At 33.9% G+C, this 22,301-nt stretch overlaps 1 protein-coding gene across 1 annotated transcript; it reads left to right on the forward strand.

The window, feature by feature from the left end:
* The first annotated feature begins 6,303 nt into the window (after positions 1–6,303).
* LOC133201236 (uncharacterized) lies at positions 6,304–15,787 on the forward strand. Its single transcript, XM_061337027.1, has 3 exons — positions 6,304–6,574; positions 13,504–14,048; positions 15,547–15,787. The coding sequence occupies exons 1-3, from the start codon at positions 6,518–6,520 to the stop codon at positions 15,785–15,787; spliced, it is 843 nt and encodes a 280-aa protein (XP_061193011.1). The 5' UTR covers positions 6,304–6,517.
* Positions 15,788–22,301: the final 6,514 nt, after the last annotated feature.

A 22,301-nucleotide genomic window follows, 5' to 3' on the forward strand; every position in this document is an offset into this window, starting at 1 on the left:
CAAAACAAAAAATATCAAAAACCTGATAGGCTTATTTTCGAGAAGTAAATTTTTAAAATTCATTTTAATTATTGTCTCGATGTAACAAGGTCAATGTCTCGTTATACCTCCGGTATCTACTGAGGTTAGTGTAACTAGTTGGTATCGCTTAAGATTTATAGTGTGTCGTTAACACGATTCATTATCTCGTTATAATGAGTATAAGTATTATAAAAAGTTAAAGCGACAGTTCGGCTGCAAAACGTGTGCTTTTTCATTCAAATTTACCCAATATATCATTAAGAAATAAGGTATAAAGTTGATGTAAGCAGTTTGAGAAACAGAAATATTCTCTCCTCATACAAAATTAACGTAATTAGAATCTGCCGGAAAATCAAGGGTCGTTCGAACTGGAGCAATCTTAGATCTGTTTATTTGTACCACGTGAATTCTAAAACAGCACGTGCCTACACTGTAGAGTTTACAATTATAATGAATGTGAGGTAAAAGCAATTTTCAAAAGCAAATTATCATAACTTTCTGATAAAATAATCTAAAATGATAATCGTAAAGATTTTAGTCTGCTTTCAGGCGAATTTAACAGAATTAAAAGTACAAATGTTAACGTTTTGTGTATTGGGGTCCGAGAAAGGAAAAACCACCAAATCGTCGTTATCGCGGCAAATGTCAAACAAAATATTTTTCTGCACAGTTAAAAAAATTACCACTTCAAATGGCAACAATGTTTATAAGTCATAGGTGTATTTTTATGTTGAGTTTACACTATTTTTTTTCTTTGAAAGCGACGGAAAAATGAGACATGATAACAAGTATCAACAAACCTGTCGAGTAGAACCTTCACGAGCCCTGCGTGAGTGTCGCCGGGTTCCCGTTTCTTCCTTATCCAACGATTATATTAATCCCCAAACTAAATTTTAGTCAGGAAAGTTGCTTTTTTAAGCTCTATTTTCAGTTTCTTTTTCTTTTTGGTCGACTTTGTCAATATAGCAGGCCTACCGGCTTCCCTCTCTTACCATGCTGTTTTGTTTATGAAAACTACGCATGCGTGCATAGCATGGAATGTGGAACCCCGAACACGTTGCGATGTATATATTTATGTCTCATAAATAACTATTAATTTTAATGAAATAATCAAAATTATTTAATTGTGAAAGTTGTAATTTTCTGAAAGCTTATACATTTATGAGTAGTAAAAAATTCCAAATCTTGTCGGAAAATTTTATCAAGTCAGTTTTTTGATGAGATGCGCCATACTGTCACTTTAATAATCTTGTTAAAGGAAGTTACTTATCCCATTAAGGAGTTATTTATCTCGCTCTAAGTTAGTATTTCGTTATAATGAGTAAGTATTTCATTATAATGAGCTTTATAGAAAGTTTAAAATCACAAATTTTTCCAAAGTCAGTAACATCAAAACGTATGACTTTTCTACACTTTATACCACCATTTCACATGATAAGTTAAAAACTATGCTTTTGATATCATACATTGTACAACTGCTTCTTCAATAAAAATGGAACTCGGAAATTTTCATATTTTGTGATTGGTCTTCTGCAAAATTACTTTGTTAAAATTTAAATCACTCTGATTCTATCATTTTAAGCGTAAGTACTAGATGAGGTTGATATTAAAAGGACTCCGGAGTTCCTAATCGACAACATCTATGTCATCTTTAGAGACCAGGTCTTCCAACAAACTGTTTGGATGAGGGAGCGAATTAGGCCCCTTTTTTAGCAGAATTGTTTTTATATTTCCTATTTCCAGTGGTGTATATTCCTTACTGCTGATGTGTTATGATATGAAGACCACTTAACAGAATTGAGAACTTTTAACTATTTTTACTCTGCTTAGAAAATATGGAAACTTCCTTCTGAATAATCGAAATACGATCAATCCGTTTAACTTCCTACTAACCAAAAATATTTCCAGTTATCAATTTCACTTCCTGCTCTAATCCTGTTGCTGTCGATGGTTTTGAAATTGTCTGATAAGACTTAATATAACACTTGAATTACGGCTTAAAAAGCAAAACTGTAAACATTTTTACATGGGATAGGTATAAAAGTGCGGATTGCTAAGAATGCTTTTTTGGCATTTGCAACAAAATAATATTAATAGGCAGATTTATTATCAACTCCCCTTTCCCATTTTTTAAACTAAATTTTTATCCTTGACAAAATGATGTGTAGGCTACATCCTTTTTGCCTAGTATATGGAATATACGCCACTGATTTCTATGAAGCAGAATTCATTTTAAAAAAAATCTACACGAGAAGGAAAAAGAAAAACACTTGCTGTGGCCTTCAGTTCAGCATTTAGATATATCGACGACGTTTTATCAATTAACAATAATTACTTCCATATATATGTCGACTCTATATATCCCAGACACTGGTCACAAATTAAAGTCTGCCACATCTGTTTCAAATTTGGATGTTTTACTGACTATAGACAATAAGGGCCAACTAACAACTATCAACTAAACTGTATGACAAACGAGATGACTTCAGCTTTTCCATCGTCAAATTTCCTATTTATATTGTAATAACCTGCATATGGTGTTTCTGTCTCCCAGCTTCTTCGATACTTAAGAGCATGTGCTGAGTACTGATCAATTTTTACACTGAGCAGGTTGGCGACAATAAGTTGGTGGTACAGGGATTTCAACAACCTCGTTTAAAGTCAGCATTTCGTCAATTCTATGGTAATAATCTTTATTCAGGAATAGGCATTATGCAATGTACATGAACACTGAGGTGTGAGTACTATACACATTCAAAACATTTAAATAGACATGATTTAAGAAATGAATTTTAAAACAAATTAACTAACAAATCTTATTTGCATATAAATCAAATAAATATATTATATATATGCCTAAACCCAAGGATAGCCCATGAAAGCCAGTATGGCTTATTTCCAATGGGGTCCTTTTACATGTAACAAAATTGCTGGCGTATGACACATATAATAACTTAATATAAACAATAAATAATATACTTACTATAAACAAGATGGCTTAAAAATTCCAATCATACTTAATATGCAAAAGCATCTTAAACACAAGTTCTTAATTGTATAAGAAGAAAGAACAGTTGGGTTATAAATCTAATAGTAAAAAAAGTCCTCTTTAGACATTTTCTTTAGTTTTTCCATGAAATGTTTTTTGACCTCTTTTATGAATTTTGATTTATTGGTAATTTTTTTTAATCTGATCAGGTAGAGAATTCCAATCTTTAATTCCACTGTAAAAAAAAAAAGTTTCGCTTTCCAATTTTTGAACCCTTGGCACAAAAAAAAATTAAATTTCTTGGCCTTGTACAATTTTTAGAAACATTTCGTTTAAAATTGCTGTACATATAATTTGGACCTTTATTATGAAATATATGTTAAAGACATGGTTGAGGCTTAACTGACAAACTCTACTTCTGATATTCAAAAACCCCCCAATTTTTCAAATTCATTAACTCTGACTCTTGATCTAGGTGAAACACCAAGAATAATTCTAATTATCTTGTTCTGTGCAACCTGAAGTCTATTTTTTTTTTATTTTTCAGACAGTCCTTCATACCAACAAGTGATAGCATAATCAATGTGACATTGAATTAAAGCAGTACACAAAGATTTTCTTGATTGCATTGACAAACATGATTTTTGCCGATATAAAAATTTGAGTCGTTGGTTTGTTTTACTCATAATAGTTTCTACAATTTTTTTCACCAGATGGTAAGTTATCTAAAAAAAACTCCTAAATATTTAACACAATTTTTACATTCAATTTTGATTCCATCACATACAACTGAAAACGCTGTCTACTTGATCAATACATAAAGCTCGCGACGGATGTGACCCATCGACAGGGGATGCTTACTCCTCCTAGGCACCTGATCCCACCTTTGGAATTTCCAGGGGTTCGTGTTTTATGCCCTGTTCACATATTTGTACAGCTGTTCTATTGTTTTTATTTTTGAAATCGGCTACTGTTCGTTATCTTCAGCTATTTCGTTGATAATCTCGTTAAAACAAGTTGTTTATCCCATTAAAGCATTTTTTTTATTCCTTTATAACGAGGTTAGTGTTTCTTTATAACGAATAAATATCTCCTTATAACGATTTATCGTCTCTTTAAAATCAGTTTCTCTGTTAAAGCAAGTTATTTATCCCGTTTATAGGTAGTTCTCTCATTTATTTTAAAGATTCGTTATAACGATTTTATTGCTTTATTCGAGCAATTCCGTTATAAGAAAATACAAACATACATGTAGTTATTTCGTTATAAAGGGTTAAATATCTCTTATAAAGAGTTAATTATCTCGTTATATCTCATTATATAAACATTCTAACGAGTTACTTAAAAATGAGCCTTTCCGATTTCTGCGAAGAAAATTCACTGTGACAGTACATATTGTCGTCGGTGACAATATGCAGCTACATGTAACCTCACTGCACATTTTGTCGTCCATCGGCACATATTATCGCCGGCTGAAAAATTAAAGATGAACATATTATTGACGGCGACAATATGTGCCTACCCTCACTGTACATATTGTCGCCCCAAAGATAGGGTTGCTAAATTTAAGGATTCTTTTTCATAGCTTTGTGAATGTAATCGGTGTGTGAATCACACAGACTTGGCTTGCAAGTATATTTCAGCAATAGGCTTGATTTTCACTTTGTACGTATATTGATATGCGTCAGTTTACACAAAAATGGGAATAAATTATATTTTCAGTTTTACAAGAGATTGTATGTTCATAAGGAAAAATTAATGCAATAAGATGTTAAAATACAAGTTGTTCAGTGAAGAAACTGAATAATGCAATTCTTTAAAAATACCAAGAATCTCTTTCATTCGACCCCAGTATAAAAACAATCTTCAAACAGCACTGGACAAAAAGAAGCAAATGTTAGCAGCATACATCGTCGCCGACCACAATATGTGCCAATGTAAGGTATATTTTGTCGCCCATTCTGCAGGGAGAAACTAGAGGTACTGTGAGCACTTAGCCCATAAAATGATATCCCCGCTCCTATATGAAGTGTCCATATTTTTGTAAGGGAAACCCCAAACACCCCTCCGAGCAGAACATAAGATAGGAGGTGCATAAAAGCACTGTACATGCAATATTCTGTGAAAATCTCATTTTATTCAGTAAATATGGGCGGAGTTGCGGATGGTGATGTTCATGCATGTTTTGCTATTCCAAAAGCCAATAACGAAAAATAAGAGGTGCATAATTAATGGCACTATGTACATGTAATATAGATTCTGTGAAAGTATCATGAAATGGTATACAGTTGTATAGGAGGAGTTTCGGAAAAGAGAGGGGTATCCCAACGTTAAAGAAAGAATTGGGGTGTCCAGGTTTTGCTATGGGAAACCCAAAATATCTCTCCGATCGAAAGTAATACTGGGGGTGCACAGTGACAAAATGTAACAAAGATTCTGTGAAAGTCTCATTAAATTTTATTCAGTAGGATAGGAGGAGTTGCGGATAAGAGATACATGGGTACCCCCAATGTTATAGAAAGAATGACAGTGTCGATGTTTTGCTATTCAAAATCTCAAATATATGTCTAATCGAAACGTGAAATAGGAGATGCATAATAGGACTATGTTATAAAAATTCTATGAAAGCTTCAGTAAATTTTTATTCTGTGGTATAGGAGGAGTTTCCGATAAGAGATGGTACTCTGAAGTGTTACGGAGTACGGAAGGTGTCACCATATATCTCCCGCTTTTCAAGCCGAGATATAAAAAGGACTCATCTCGGCACATATTGTCACCGGTGTCAATATGTGCCGATGGACGACCATACGCGCAGTGAGGATAGGTACTGGACAATATGTACTGAGCGACAAAATATGCCGTCATAATCCAAAATTAGTGAACACGTGCATGTACCATAAGACAAGCTTGTTATAACTTAATTTGTTAGATAACACACATATATAGAAAATTTTACACGGTCCTGGTATTGATAAGTACATCTTTTTTTTCCGAACAAAAATCAATTGTAAAGAATTTCAAACGGGTATTTAAATGGGCAGATGACACGTCGACCGGTAAATGATTTAAATATAACAATGGATTATCGCGCGTCCGAGGACATTGTCGTCTTTACATCTGTAAATAACATGTATAACCAGTTGAGATTCTTGATCTATGACCGCCGTCCTAAATTAACCCCGTTTAGTGCACTGTCTTAAAATAACTTCATTAAACTTAAGGACAGAGTAACTAATTACAGGTAAAAATATTACGTCAAGTTACCTGTGAGTCATTGCATGTTTCGTTCATGTTTTAAACTAATGTGAATTCACGGCACGTGCGTGTAATGCTTGCTTTTCGCTGGAGGTTGTGTGTGTAAACTGAAACAAATTACTTTTAGCGAAAAACAGAGATGTCTACAAGCTTCAGGAACTTATGATAACAACTACTGGCTCCTGGAGAGGAGGAATGCAGCATTTTATTTACTTCTGATTAAACTGTGGAGGAAATGTGGGTTAGTTTGGAATGGTCTCGTGTTGTAGCGTCATCATGTGTTTGACATGGTTCATTTCAGAGATACAGGTAAATGCATGCCTCGTTCGTGATATTCAAATATGCATCTTCATTAAAAATCATAATGGGTCACTAATTTTGTAACGTGTGTACTTTCACTTTTGATTCAATGTACGATCGATACACCTGGACAAACACATTGAAGGAGGAAGGAAATAATATAGGAAATAGCACGTTTATAAAGCATTGTTTTGCAGGTAGAAATGTAAAAATGCACACCTGTTGGGCAGTTTTGTGATATTTCTGATGCGGTTGCTTTATCGGAATCTTAGGTGGTATGACTACAAATTATATCTTAGTTGGTTAAGATCTGACACGATCCATAAAATTTTACCGAGGAACTATTAAGAAAGAACCGTCACAGGATGTGAACATTTACACTGCCATTAGAAATCAAATAATAAATACTCAAAAAAGCGATAAAAGTACACGGGATGGGCTATAAAAGGCGGGGAATGCCTGGTCTCCATTAGACACATGGTCTCGAGCTATTGAGTCAATTAGAATGAAAAAAAATTATTATGTATATTTATTTCTCTAAAGGTCCATTAAGAATATATTCGTACATTTATATAAAATACTTCAGTCCAGGCGAAGAAAGTCACACAATCATTAGCACTTACTGTAAGGATTTATCCCAAATATTTTACTTAAATCTGATAATAATAAAATTACATTTTCTGAGTCATTTCATGAACTGAATCTATGGCAAACAAATCTCTATACACTGCTATCCGATCTGTTTTTCTTTGCTTGAATCAAATTCTAAATATAACCCTGAAGGTGCTATCAAATCCAGGAGGCACGCAGGATTAGACCTAATCTATAAACACCAATATTATTTTAAGAAACGGAAAACATTTTCCTTTAATCCATTTAATGGAGTCTTAAAAGACAGGCGTAGGATTTCAGCCAAGCTGTATTGGCAGCAATTGGTGGGAAACTCCCATCGTATGGAGTGCATATAAATTGGATGTCGACCTAAGTCGTTAATTAACTGAATTCGTGTTCTTACAATCATTAAGCTAATTACCCCCCAGATATGGTTCAAAGATGAAGTTTTTTTTTGTTTTTGTTTTATTACCACCTTGATCGCTTCAGATGTTACAGTACTGTTGCAGTGTTTGCACGATGTTGCAGTACTGTTTATTTCATGTTTGTTTTATAGATATTATGTAATCATCATCTGTTAACAGGTGTTATATACATGTTTCTATATCCTTAGCCGCATTATACATGTTATACACACAAGCGATGTCAGGATTTTTGGGGGTAACACGTCCATGAATTTCATCAGAGTTACAGTGACATATAATTATATGAAAGCTTTTATTGCAATCCTGTACGTACATGTAGCAACTTCTGCCGATTGAAGAAGTTTTAATGTTATTGCAGACTATTTTTAGTGTTTCTACGAGATGTGTATATGACAGCAGGAGATAGAATACGGGCACCTGTTCCTGTAAAATACACTTCAGCGTAAGAAACAGGGGATTAGACATTGATTTTTACGAGTTGATGGTATCAACTCATGTTATATGACTTGTAAGGGATTCCCCAATGTATCGAAACTAATCACATTTTCGTTTGAGTACTTTGCGTACGGTTTCTTGTATAATACTGGTTTATTTACAATTTTCATAATCTACAGAACAAGGATATGTTTCCTGATATGCTTTGAAGTGTTTATAAACTTATATATTTACTATTGATTTTAATGGAATTTGTGTCTATCCGCTAGAGAAAATAGTGTTAGGGATATGCGGTCAACAAAAGTGACATGTCGTAGAACAAAGTTTTGATTTATAAATCAATGTTTTATATAATAAGAAGTATTTTGAAAACAGATTTTTAAAGAAAATTCACAAAACTGAACATTGTACAAACCAGGTTATTTTTACAAGATTGACGTGCTGGTGGTATATAAATAAACTAATATTCTTGCGCTGTTATGCTCATGAACAGAGCAGTTTTCCCGCGCTAGTTATGAATCGTTCAACACAGAGAACACTGCCTATGTTTGTAAACAAAGCGAGGAGTGTGCAATAAAGAAGATCGAAGTAAACCAATTACTAATCTCAAACGGAAGAAATGAGCTGTACCAGTTGAAAAAACAATTTTGAAATTAAAGTTCTTATTTCTTGTGCAAGCAATAAAAGATTTCGATTGCTTAAAGGGTTAGATTTTTTTTAGCAGCGGACAGCTTTGTGTTCCAATCTTTTTCCTTGTTAAAAACAGTGTTGAGAATTCCCGTCTTCCACAATCTAGATCTCTTTCACAGCAAGCTTTAAATACATCAATGGTCACTTATTACGCCTGTGATTCTTATCTCAATTAATTGTCGGCACAACACTGGAAAGTGGTTTCCTTTAATATGCCCAGCTGTGTTATGCTATCAGATGCTGGCCATGTGATAAAGTGAATTAGTATTGTGAAGGCAATAAATAAAAACAAAAACAAAAAAATTAAGCGGGGTGTTATTGATAAATTAAATGTGAAATGCATATTTATAAATGTGAAGAGATTAAGAAATCAAATTAATTCAAGAGTAGATAGCTCATGTAAATGGTCAATATCATGTCATTGTGATGAATTTAAAGTCTTCAGTCGAAAAGCCGAAAGAATTGAAATATTAAACGTGCATACATGTATCAATGAAAGTCAAGTAGTTGAATTTCAGGAAAGGCTAAACTGAGAGAAATGATGTATAAAAAGTATGCATATCAATTAAAGTCATGTAGTTATATTTATTTCAGGAGTGACTTAACCAAACGAAATGACATATAAAATGCTCATTTCAGTTAAAAGACAAGAAGTTGCATTTCAAGAGTTGCTAAATCAAGATAATTAAAATATTTATTGTGCATATCAATGATCATAAAAGACAGGGTGCTGAATATCAAGAGTGGCTAAATCAAGAAAATTGAATTATAATATGTGCATGTAAATTTTGAAAGACAAGGGGTTGAATTTCAATAGTAACTAAATCAAGAAAATTGAATTATGTAATATACATATATATAAATGAAAGTAAAAGATATGAATTTTAAGACTGGCTTAATCACGAGAATCGGAATATATTGATGTGCATTGAAAATGTCAAATTGTTTGTCAATTTAAGGAAGTACTGAAAATATTCAATAAGTGTGTTAATGAAATAATTCAATTTGCGCTATTTGTAAGTAATAATTCCCTACTTGTAATACTATTGTAGGTTTTGCCAATTAGTTTGAGATATGTGTGTTTAAAGCGTTTTCTTGTTTTTGTCTATTTAGGAGTTGTTTTAGTTCTGTAATATGATTTTATGCAACAGTTGTGCCATTTTTCCCTATATGAAATTTCTAGTCACTTGATATATAATATTTCTGTCAAATGATATTGAGTGCCCAAGAACTGTTCCCGGTAGTTTTAATGATGATATTCTGTGCTCTGTGACCATTTCAATGATGGTAGTATCCTTTAATATTTAAAAAAAAAATACCAAATTACTTTAAATGCAAGCTACATTGTCATTTTACAAAAAATCCCAAAACTAATTACATGCGCGGATCTAAAGGGGGGGGGTGTCCGAACCCTCCTCCCCCCCCCCCCCCGGAATTTGCAGAGTTACTAAAAGTATATACTGAGGCAAAAAAAAAAACAACAACATTGGATCCCCCCCCCCTGAAAAAAAGACCCCAACATCACCACCACGAAATAAGTGTTTTCCCACGATTTTTTTCACCGGGGTGGACCCCCTCCCCTTTGGAAAAAATCATTGCTGGATCCGCTCCTGAATTAGTATTACATTGTATTATTTTTCTATATTTAAAGGTTCGATTTGTGATAAATTATTATACATTCCAGTAGATATTAAAAAAATAAAATATATTAAAAATGCACGATAGAAAAGGTGGAAATAAAATGATACAATTTTATTTCTCAAAGAAAACAAAAAGAAAAGATTAAGTGATAGTTTTCATCATTGCACATAATATCACATAATCCAAATATGAATTAGAGACATCAACTCACTTAAACATTAAAATCAATACCATCAACTCGTAGTAGTACTTTCAGTACTTTGATTAATATGATTGGCTAACCCAAAAGTTCGTTTAGAAGGTGGAATACGCATATAAATGTAACTGTAGGGTTTCTGCTTGAGTAATAACAAATTAAATACACATAGAATGGATGCAACACAGACAACCATCTCTGATGAAAAAAATCTGGCATCCTCGATGTCTATTTATTCGTGTGGAATTCTCATAAGAAGTTTGTTTTACGCACTTTTTGTCATTTATTTTAAAGAAAAGTGGGTTTGCATATCAGAGTTGGAAGCAAGTCAATAAAGTAGCTTATCTGTGGTAAATCTCATTCTTTCAAAGAATGTTATTCACTTTTTGTGATTTAAAAAAAAAACAAACAAGCAAATTCAAAGAATTGTGGTCCCCCACTTTCGATATCTTAGTGGATGGGATTGTGTCAAATATTACGCCCTATCATATGTCATTCGAAAGTAATAACCAAAGTTAAAATTTTTGAAAATTAGGTCAAACATGAAGGTCAAGGTCAAAGGGTAAAAAAATATTAATAGCATGCTCAGAAACATCTTGTTACAGGTAATGCACGTGACAAATATGAAAGCCCTATCTCTTCTCTTTCAAAAGTTATAAGGATAGTTAACATTTTTAAAAGTAGGTCAAGGTCACGGGGTCAAAAATCATAGTGTATTTAGAAAGGTCTTGTAATACACATGTGAAATATGAAAGCCCTATCTCTTCTCATTCAAAAGCCATGACCAAGGTTTAAGTTTTTGAAAAGTAGGTCAAACATGAAGGTCAAGGTCACGGGGTCAAAAATCAAAGTATATTTAAAAAGGTCTTGTCACAGGAATGCACATGTGAAATATGAAAGTCCTATCTCTTCTCATTCAAAAGTTATGACCAAGGTTAAAGTTTTTATGACAGACGGAGAGACTGATAGACGGACAGACGATGAGATTTAATATCCCCTCGCTTTCGCTAAAGCGGGGGACAAAAACCATAGCCTTTCATTGCAACTTTCGTCATTTTCTTTGTTTTTAGGTCTATTATTATTATAATTCTGATTATTTTTACCATTATTTACTGTTTAAGTGGCATCTGTGGTCATATCTATATTTGTCTGATAGGTTTTTTTTTCAGTGCTGAACATTTATTGAGGTGCGTATTTACTAGTTGTGTTCACCTTTAACTGAGGATATTTCATTTTTCCACACTAAGTCCTGTCACCTTTTATTTTTATGAAAAATACGGTGCATCAATTCTTGGAAAATATCATGACGTGTTGTGAATGAATAATTAATTGTTGATATTATTTAACACACGTCAGGCAGAATTATACCACAATTATTTTGTATGTAAGAACCACACGTAGAAACAACTTAAAAAATAATTGAATATGTCAAAAATACCCACAGATGCCATCAATTGTCAGGTTTTTAAAAGTTTTAATTCATTGTGTGGGAGTAAATACAATATTTAGAACATTAAACGTACCTGCAAAAAATATTTTTCTTCTTACGACAGCTGGGTTAAATTGTCAATTTATTATTTTATTATCTAATATTATCTAAGTTTCATCAAGCACAGGAAGCGTAACTGAGAATTTTAAAAGATTTAAAAAGCATCGTATTCCAAATAAATAGATAAATAAATAAATGAATATATATATATATATATATATATATATATATATATATATATATATATATATATATATATATATATATATATATATATATATATATATATATATATATATATATACAGTGGACCTTCAGATATCCGGACGCCAGATATCCGGACGCTTCAGTTTCCGGACGATTTTTCATGGGAACAGAATTCTTTAACGTGATTTTGTCTCGTTAAACCGAAATTTCGCGTTCCGTATCCGGACGGTCTTTTTTCAACACAAAATGAATTTTTTACGTTATATTTTGGTTTATTTATCCGGACGGTAATTTTTTAATTGGTCTGTCAATTCTGCAAAAAATTTTTGATCTGGGTGTTAATTGTTGAAAAAACACTTGCCTGGCTATTTGTTTAAAAAGATGATCTCTTGCGATCTGTTATCAATGGCTTGCGGCAAGGTTTATAGGTCGCACGAGACTCTCGCTTCTCTAACATGTATATGATACGTATTAATTAAGGAAAAATAAGTCTATATTTTTTTCGTAGTCGGCAAATATATATTTCTTTTACTGTTAGAATACAGTCGTAACATTGTTTTGTGTATTGCTACTTACAGACATGACATCGGATTTTTTTATTCACAGTATTTTGTGCGCAAAACGGATTCTGTGATTTGATGACATATATAAAATCACTTTTATTATTACACAATCGTTAATACGATCTTGATTTTGATAAGCGTACGTGTGCAGGTAATTTCACATTAAACGTTGATGAGCGTTCATATTAAATAAAGACTGTACCGACAGTTTTTTCTCTACAAGCTCCACAGACACTTGGTTAGGAGAAGTTATTCATTAGACACTGGGAAGTAGAATTAATTAATGCTTTCATATTAACAACGTTTCAGCCAATGGCAATATACTTTTTTTTATTTTATTTAAACAAGTATTAAGAGGTACTAACATTTATTAAAGTATTTAAACATTAAAACATATTGATATAAACAAACAATCTTTAATATTGCCAATGGAATGAGATGCCATTAAACTAAAATCAAGCCAATTCAAGTATCCAGACGCTTCACTTATCCGTACAAATTGACTGGGAACCAAAGCGTCCGGATAAATGAGGCTCCACTGTATATATATATGAGTGTGCTTTAATTTTCTTTGTGGTACTTTGAAACCATCTTAATTCTTCCTGTATCTCTTTTAACTCGGAAATTATTTTGTGATTTATTACCAAAGATGAAGTCATTTTAATTTCTCTGTTTTTCAGGTAACCAGTTTGGTAAACCTAAGACAGAAAGTCGAGTATTATGAATATTCCTGCACAACGGGACAGTACAGTCCGAAAGAATTTCTTGATCTCGCACCCTGTCCCCCTCCTGGAAAGACCCATCTAATATGTGATATACCGGCAAATATCACGTGCCAAGAAAGGACGCATATATTACAAAACTGTATAATATATTTAACAGAAGCTGCAATAATCCGAACATTTATAACGTGCAATCAATCTTCAAAAGTGCAATGTGTAGAATTCGTAAATTTATGCAAGAACGTTTCGAAGTTCAACTGTGGAACTCCTCAGTCCATAAAACCGTCAACTACCACCGTCCCTCCTCATATCGTTACGTCCCCTGTAGGATCAATCAATAGATCTGACACTTCTATGAATAAATCTGATATCACTGTTAATGGTGGAAGACCGGAAGTTCCAGTTGTCACTGCCGGAAGTAGAAACTGGTGGCCTTTGCTAGCTTTACTAGTGATACCCATTGTAGTTATTTTGGTATGCTTTGTCTACTGCCGTAGAAAAAGGTAATTTTGATTTCAGAAGAGTGTAATTTTATTTGTTCCTCAATTAAGTTATCAAACCGTTCACGGTAGCTCAGTCGGTAGAGCGCTCACTCCGTGATCGGGAGGTCTTGAGTTCGAATCTCGGCCGCGACTGACCTAAGTCGATAAAAAATGGGTAGCAACTGTTCCTTCGCCATGCACTCGGCACTTTGAAGTGAAAGTTGCGGGTCCTTCGGATGAGACCTTAAAAACCGAGGCCCCGTGTCACGACAGGCGTTGGCACGATAAAGATCCCTCACTGCTCAATGGCCCTGAGTGCCGAGTAAAGGTCAAAATTTGAAGCCCTTCACCGATATAAGGTGCAAGAACGTTTCGGTATAAGGTGACGTCTCTATATGAGTGAAAAATTCTCGAATGGGACGTAAAACAACATACAATCAATCAATCAATCAATTAAGTTATCGTGCTTATGAAGTTTTCGAGGGTTAAATGTAAATATAAAGCTAATATATATTTTTATCACAATGATTCAAATACAGTAATTATCTCTAAATTCTTAATATTAAGAAATCTAATAAAAATATAAAAATTGAGAAAATAAGAGGAATTTTTTGCTTCCTGTATAATATAATATACATAATACATAATATGTAAATGCAAAAATATTCATCCTAAGAATTGATTATTCTAGTAAAGTGGACTAAAATTGTAGTACGATTCTCGTAATATAATATATAAAGTGGGTTCACTTGAGCCCAGCATATTATTTACGTAAAAAGAAATCTCTGTAATGTTTCTAAAGATTATAAAAAAAGGATTTATCAACAAAGTAATATCGAAATATTGTATTAGATATAATTATCGACAGTAAATCACTCACGTACATTAAGTATTGAGGTAAGATTGGCATTTATTAATTGTTTTACAGATCCTAAATATCAAGGTGACGTGCGATGTAAAAGTACGGCGGCCATTTTGAAGTGGCGAATAATTATGTCCCTTAAAATTGACTGTAGCTTAGTTTTTGGTGTGAATAGATGTTTTTTTTCCATCGAGGTGATTTAAGCAATTATAGTTATTTCCCCATTGCGGCCATATTGTAGGTCAACATCCCCAGATCCCTTCATTATTCAACCTAGTTCAACATTTGTTATATTGGGCACTGATTTGAAGATAACACTGTTTTTCTTATGAATATACGTTTCTTATAGCTTCTTCTGATTCAAAATTTCAATATTGTAAACATTTTCTGGCATGCATGTTTAAAATCGGTTGTTCAAAGAGGAAAATTCACTACTTTGACCTACAAGATGATGGCCAAGGGGAATAACTCCGAGGCAAAATACGTCATAAGAAAACTATCCATAGAGAGTTTAATGCATTTTCGAACAACATGACTTATGTGAGCATTTTGGCCAATAGACATCATCCGTCTCTAATCATATAAGTTGATGAATCCTGCCCACAACTGCTTACAAAATAATATTTTGTTTTTCTTTTTTTTTTTCAACCTGTGTAGATCTCAGAAAGATAGTCCTGTCCATTATCAACAGGTACCGAAAAAATCACCGGAGGTAAATATTTTAAAAGACAATAGGGTTAAGAAGAGGGATTCTTTCATCGGTCAAGGAGACAAGTTTAAAAAGGTTCCATACATTGACGGGGTTGTCAATGGGTCAGACGGTGACTCATCTACAAAAGACGATTCCGGCCAAGAAATCATCGAAATGATCACAGACGTCTCACAAATTGCATATTAAAAGTATTATATTTAAATTTTATTTTATTTTCACACTAGGCATATATAGAGGCAGCAAACAAATGTATAGTTTTTAAAATATTGTATATATTTATGAAGTAGTTTGGAGGAAAGGTTGGGTGCTTTACATTGAAAATGACCAAACCAAAATACGCATTTTTAAGTGTTGATATATTTTTAGATTGAATTCAACTCTCGACCTCACTGTCAATGTTTGTGATTTTAATATCATTGAAATAGTCAGAAATACGCAAGGATATGATGAAAGTTAAAACACATCGTTTTTTTTCTTAATAAAGAAATTTTTGTTAATTTTCTAGTTTTTTTTGTTTTTACCTTCTTATTATTTTTTTCAGTTAAAAAAAGTCACTGCGTAGAAAGTGAAAAAAACCCACAACTTTTCATCCCCTTTAGATCTCCCTTTTTGCTTTTCGTCTATGCATTATATACTTATGACCATGTGCAACATATTCATGCATGCAATTCTTCCTTCTGTATAGTTTTCAAAGAATCACTGTCATATACCTTTTGGATAGACCCCTCCTGTCTTAAATAGCATATGAACTTCATAGAAAACTTTCCTGGATGTGTGCCTGTAGTACCAATTCCATATGAATTAACTTAGAGCATTATCACATTTCTGATCATCCTCGCCAGCCAGGGGTCCTGAGTCAACACGTTGCCGTTGGACCAACGGCAACGTGTTGACTCATGACCCCTGGCTGGCGAGGATGATTTCTGATGTGATCTTCTTTTTGTGTAAATGTAAATAACAAATGAATGTTCCTCTTAATATCCGTGTGTATTCAGAAGCATACTTTTCCTGTTTACAAACACTAATTTGTATGGCCTATCTATGTGTAAAATATTGTATTATCTCAAACGAAATGCTTATATTTTTTTTTATTTTTTATTTATTTATTTTTTTTTTTGCATGGGTGTCTTGAATGTTTATGTGTGAAAAAAGGAGCAGTGTGTCTAGTTGATTATACAGTTTTTATAATTTAAGACAATGAAACACCGTGAACCATAAAGCACCTGACCTCCTCCTTCACGTTTTTTTTTTATTGAACTATATATACATGTATAACGTTAAAGTTTAAAAAATAAATTCTTGCCTTTTGTTTGATCATTTATTTATTATGGAATTAGTTTCAAACCAGGCCGTGGGAAGCATCTGATCTTTGGTTGGAGGCATTCACAACCGAACAGAAATTCCTTGACAAATAAAAAAAAATTCGTCACATAATAGTAACAATATTGACGGGACGCAACCGCATTTTTTTTTTGTCATGTTCTAAATTTTGAATTTACCGGGTGGGAGTAAATACAAAATTTAGAACAACGCGTCATGTTCTAAATTTTGTATTTACTCCCACCCGGTAAATTAATTCAAAATTCAGAACATCACATTTCTATTGATATCATTTAGTGTAAATTGGTATTAATTTTCTTTTGTGTTGTATAATTATTGGGACACGCCCCCTTTTTTTCATTAGAAGAAATTAAAGTGGTGTTTTACCAAAAACATATAAGTCACGATTGTACATTTACAGGATTCTAAAAGTAAATCGACATGACGTGCATATTTTGATTGCTATAATATGTTTATTGTTCTATTTGGACAGAGCGAAGAAATCCTTTTATGTTGCACATCTTGCCGTGTTAGTTTGATATTCTTTGAAAATCCGTCCGATTGCTGGAACTCTGCAGGATCTGATAATGGTTAATACAGTCATATTTTTTTTACTTACATGTAACCTCCTCCCCCCCCCCCCCTCTGGTTGTGTCACTTTATCACAAGAATTTAGTGCAGGGTACGTGAAACAGATGAAACTTTCTTTCAAATGTCACCTCACCATAAGTCCAGTTATACGTGTAACGTGTTTTGTAAGCTGAAAACCATGCAAAAAAAAATTAAAATAAAATAAAATTAATTAATTAATAATAAAATTTAAAAAATGGATCAAAGTAATTGGTTCCTCTCATTATAGTATTATACACGATCACTACACAAGCAGCATGGTCAAAACATATAAATTTCATGTAGTTCACATATTTTATTTATCACTTTTACTATAATTTACTTAAATATAATTTGAATGAATGCTTGATCTACCTGTGGTCTTGGAACAATTTTCTTTCCTTTACTAAACCTTTTATAAATAAAAAGAAGTACATATTGATAAATTTTCCATTGAGAGGTGTGCAGAGTTGATATATTTCACCCGAAAATGCGTGATTACTTCATACTTCATGAGATCTACTGTGATGAAATTGACTTTAACAGTATAAGTTATAGTTAGAGTACGAGTTTCCTACTGTATCGGAGATACAGGGCGGGGCTTAAGGCGAGAGCGATAGCTCGAGCCGGGCCCCGCCCTGTATCTCCGATACAGTAGGAAACGATCTAAATGACTTATGACATGACCTTTCTTATGACCTCGCTAATTTACATGTGTTTTTGGGTATATATCTCTCAACCAATCAGATGATCTTGCAGAAAGTTGATTTAGAACCCAATTTATAGCAATCGCAACTGAAATGCCGAGTGAGGTGGACGTGCAGGTATCTATCAATTTAAATAATTATAATTATGAGATGCATTATATAATATTTTTTCCCAAAATTTAATTTATATTTGATTCCTTTCTATTTAGCTCTTGCTGACTTTTTTTTAAATGTAAGCTACGAATTTAGTGCAAAAACATTTTGATAATAAGAATCATATATGGGAATTATTTGAAGCAAAAATGTTTCTGGGAGCACTGTCGGGGAGGTTGTATTCTTAGAGAAATGTCCGACAATGTCATCGACCGGTCCATACATGCTCCAAATTGAAATAAACAAATGTAAGAAAGGGGGCATATCACCTTCATGTTTGAAAAAAGAATGTAGAGGAACCAAACTGAAAGGTAGATCCAGCACTCACTCACGCGCGTCGGTATCCCCCCCCCCTTTCGAGTTTTTTCTTTTTATTTTTTTGGCTTTCGTAAATTACGTTTGCTAAACTTGTATACACTTTTAATTTATCAACACGAAACGATCACGCACATATAGTGTCAGGCCTGATTATGAATCTACCCCCCCCCCCCCCCCACGAAACCCCCGATATTCCAGTTAGGACATTTTTTTTTCGAAGAAAACCATTTGTGTACTGCCCCCACTCTCTCCTTTCTAAAATCTTTGAATCCGCCACTGGTAACTTTACGTTGTAAAATTCTATTCTTAATTCATCTCAAATTTTGAATAAGTACTAACAGCGCTATCTTACGATTTGATTGATTCTTATGTCTATATCATTTAAGATACGGATTCAGTTTTCCGTCATCGCTAAAAATAAATCATACTGTATCGTTGATATTTTGCAGATACAGAACAGATTCTGCTCATTTGCATAAGAAACGCCTACTAAAAGTGTTCTGTATCGCAGTTATTGTACGGCTGACTTCAAAGGAAAACTCGCCGGGTCATGTCACAATGTGAAGATAAAAGATACTCATTGCTCGAGGCTACATATGTACCTGGTTACGATAAATGAACCCATATTTCCGTCAGTAATCATACATGTACATTGTACTGAGGTTAGCATTATATAAAAAGACCATGTGACGTATCTTATTTGTTTATCTTGTGCAAGCTGTACACGTACTAAAATGCTGACTCGAACATTCTGTGTCAGTGTGTATAACGGAGTTGCCTGTCCATTAAAAAACCCACACTTTTAATAAATGAAAAAATATATAAATTAATTAATAGGTATATACATAAATATATATTCATATACAGGAAAATAATTTTGGAAATAACACCTATGTATTTCGAAAAACACTTGCATAACAACAGTCAACACCTTGTGGATGTCATAACGGAACAACGTGTGGTAGTTTATTTTAAGACATGACAGATCATGTGCTAGAAAATTCTACACCAATAAAACCACGAATATTGAGATCACATGATCATTCCCTATAAATAAAGAATGTCCCGGATGTCAGACAGAACATAACGAAGGGTGAATAGAGAACAGATTAAACTCGTGACAATATATATGTACATTTTATCTAACAAAGGTAAGAGGAACTTTTGTTTTAATATTTAGTAAAGGTTTTTGGTATTGGGCTATTGAAAGGTTGTTCTTGTGCTATTTTTACTGAAAAGAATGGTGAGGTTGAAACATTAATTTCCTGATTTGTTCGTAGCCGCCATTTTGAAATCACAAAGGATTTTACAAACAAAATGTTTTTTTCTTGTTTATTAATAATTTGGGATAGTTTTATCTTTTAATAGGAATTTAGACCGAATTGATTTGAGAAAAATAATATATAAAAATCATGTTGAATCCTCAAGTGAAATGTTTATCGATGATGAGTGACGTAAGACTAACCAAAATAAAATATGTATGTGATAAAATTTCATAAACATAGGTAATCAAAGATTACGAAGCTCACCTCGACGAATGTTATCTACATGTAAGGCGAATTTCACATCATATTTTTTTTCTAGTTAGGGTACATCCCAAGATCAATGTCCATGCAAGTTTGATTTAATTATAGACCTGCTCAAAAAACTTTTGACCTGTTTAGTAATCAAGAAAATTTTGGTCACTTCCAACATCCAAAGCAAGTCTGGAAGTTTTCATTCTTAGATGCACCATCTATGCAAGTTTAATCATAACAGGCCATAATATTATATAGCTACTCCAAAAAATTACCCTGGTCACTCATCTGGAAAATGTACATCAGATTCAGAATACAAGGCAAGTCTGGAAGTGTCCATCCCTAGATACATCATCCATGCTAATTTGGTTAAAATATGGCTAAAATTCACTCATGTGGAAAATCTAGGTCAGATCCAGCATTTGAAGCAGGTTGGTTAGTGTACATCCCTAGATGCATCATCCATGAAAGTTTGGTCCAGGTAGGGCTTATAGTTACTTGGAAACGAGACTACTCCTAAATCTAAACCTGGTCTCACATGTGGAAAATCTAGGTCACATCCAGCATCCGAAGCAAGTGTGGTAGTGTCCATCCCTGGATGCATCATCCATGCAAGTTTGGTCCAGGTAGGGCTTATAGTTACTTGGGAATGGACGTGCTCCTAAAACTTTAACCTGGTCACTCATCTGGAAAATCTAGATCAGATCCAGCATCCGAAGCAAGTGTGGTAGTGTCCATCCCTAGATGCATCATCCATGCAAGTTTGGTCAAGGTAGGGCTTATAGTTACTTGGGAATGGACCTGCTCCTTAAACTTTAACCTGGTCACTCATCCGGAAAATCTAGGTCAGATCCAGCATCCGAAGTAAGTGTGGTAATGTCCATCCCTAGATGCATCATCCATGCAAGTTTGGTCCAGGTAGGGCTTATAGTTACTTGGGAATGGACGTGCTCCTAAAACTTTAACCTGGTCACTCATCTGGAAAATCTAGATCAGATCCAGCATCCGAAGCAAGTGTGGTAATGTCCATCCCTAGATGCATCATCCATGCAAGTTTGGTCCAGGTAGGGCTTATAGTTACTTGGGAATGGACCTGCTCCTAAAACTTTAACCTGGTCACTCATCCGGAAAATCTAGGTCAGATCCAGCATCCGAAGCAAGTGTGGTAGTGTCCATCCCTAGATGCATCATCCATGCAAGTTTGGTCCAGGTAGGGCTTATAGTTACTTGGGAATGGACCTGCTCCTAAAACTTTAACCTGGTCACTCATCTGGAAAATCTAGGTCAGATCCAGCATCCGAAGCAAGTGTGGTAGTGTCCATCCCTAGATGCATCATCCATGCAAGTTTGGTCCAGGTAGGGCTTATAGTTACTTGGGAATGGGACTTGCTCCTAAAACTTTAACCTGGGACGCCGACGCTAACGCCGACGCCGACACCGACGCCGACGCCGACGCTGTGGGTATAGCATAAGCTCATCTCGACTTCGTCGAGGTGAGCTAAAAACGAACAAAAATCTTCTATATACAGTAAATGTAAAATGACCTTTATTCGTCGTTGTTTTCATACGGGACGTATGACTTGGTCAAGTTGGGGGGGGGGGGTACTGAAAAGTTAAATTGCTTCAAACTTTGCATACATGTGATATGTACAGGCTGTACGCAAAATGTACAGTTTTTTGAGCCCATTCATCATGTACCGGCGGGACACCAAAATTCAGGGAATATGAAAATTTGTGCAGTATTTTTAATTTCTCGCTAAATGCCGCCATTTTCCTCTCATTCTCGCTCGCAAGACACTGAAAAACGTCACCTGTGTTTGACACTTGACCTTCTGATAATTGTGTAGTGTACACAAACCATCGCGTGCGAAGGTGTGAACTGCCAATTTGGATAATTATCTTGCTATAAATCCGTATCAAATATCCCTTTAGGTAGCTTTATTTTTTAAGGGGTACTTAATTACTGTTAATGTTTCGTATACGTAACTTGATTGAAAAAAATTCAGCCAACTTCGAAAGTTGATATACATGACTTTCGTCTTAATATACGTGAATCTGACCAAGATCTTCGTAGGT

Source organism: Saccostrea echinata, unplaced genomic scaffold, assembly GCF_033153115.1.
Source record: "Saccostrea echinata isolate AGI-Se365-2 ecotype Australia unplaced genomic scaffold, CSIRO_AGI_Sech_v1 ptg000043l, whole genome shotgun sequence".
In the NCBI taxonomy this organism is placed as follows: Eukaryota; Metazoa; Mollusca; class Bivalvia; order Ostreida; family Ostreidae; genus Saccostrea; species Saccostrea echinata.

Excerpts from the sequence above, each read along its gene's own strand:
- LOC133201236 (XM_061337027.1), top strand. The coding sequence starts at position 6,518 with ATGGTCTCGTGTTGTAGCGTCATCATGTGTTTGACATGGTTCATTTCA. Across the intron at positions 6,575-13,503 it reads GGTTCATTTCAGAGATACAG|GTAACCAGTTTGGTAAACCT; the intron begins GTAAATGCATGC and ends TCTGTTTTTCAG. Across the intron at positions 14,049-15,546 it reads GTCTACTGCCGTAGAAAAAG|ATCTCAGAAAGATAGTCCTG; the intron begins GTAATTTTGATT and ends CAACCTGTGTAG.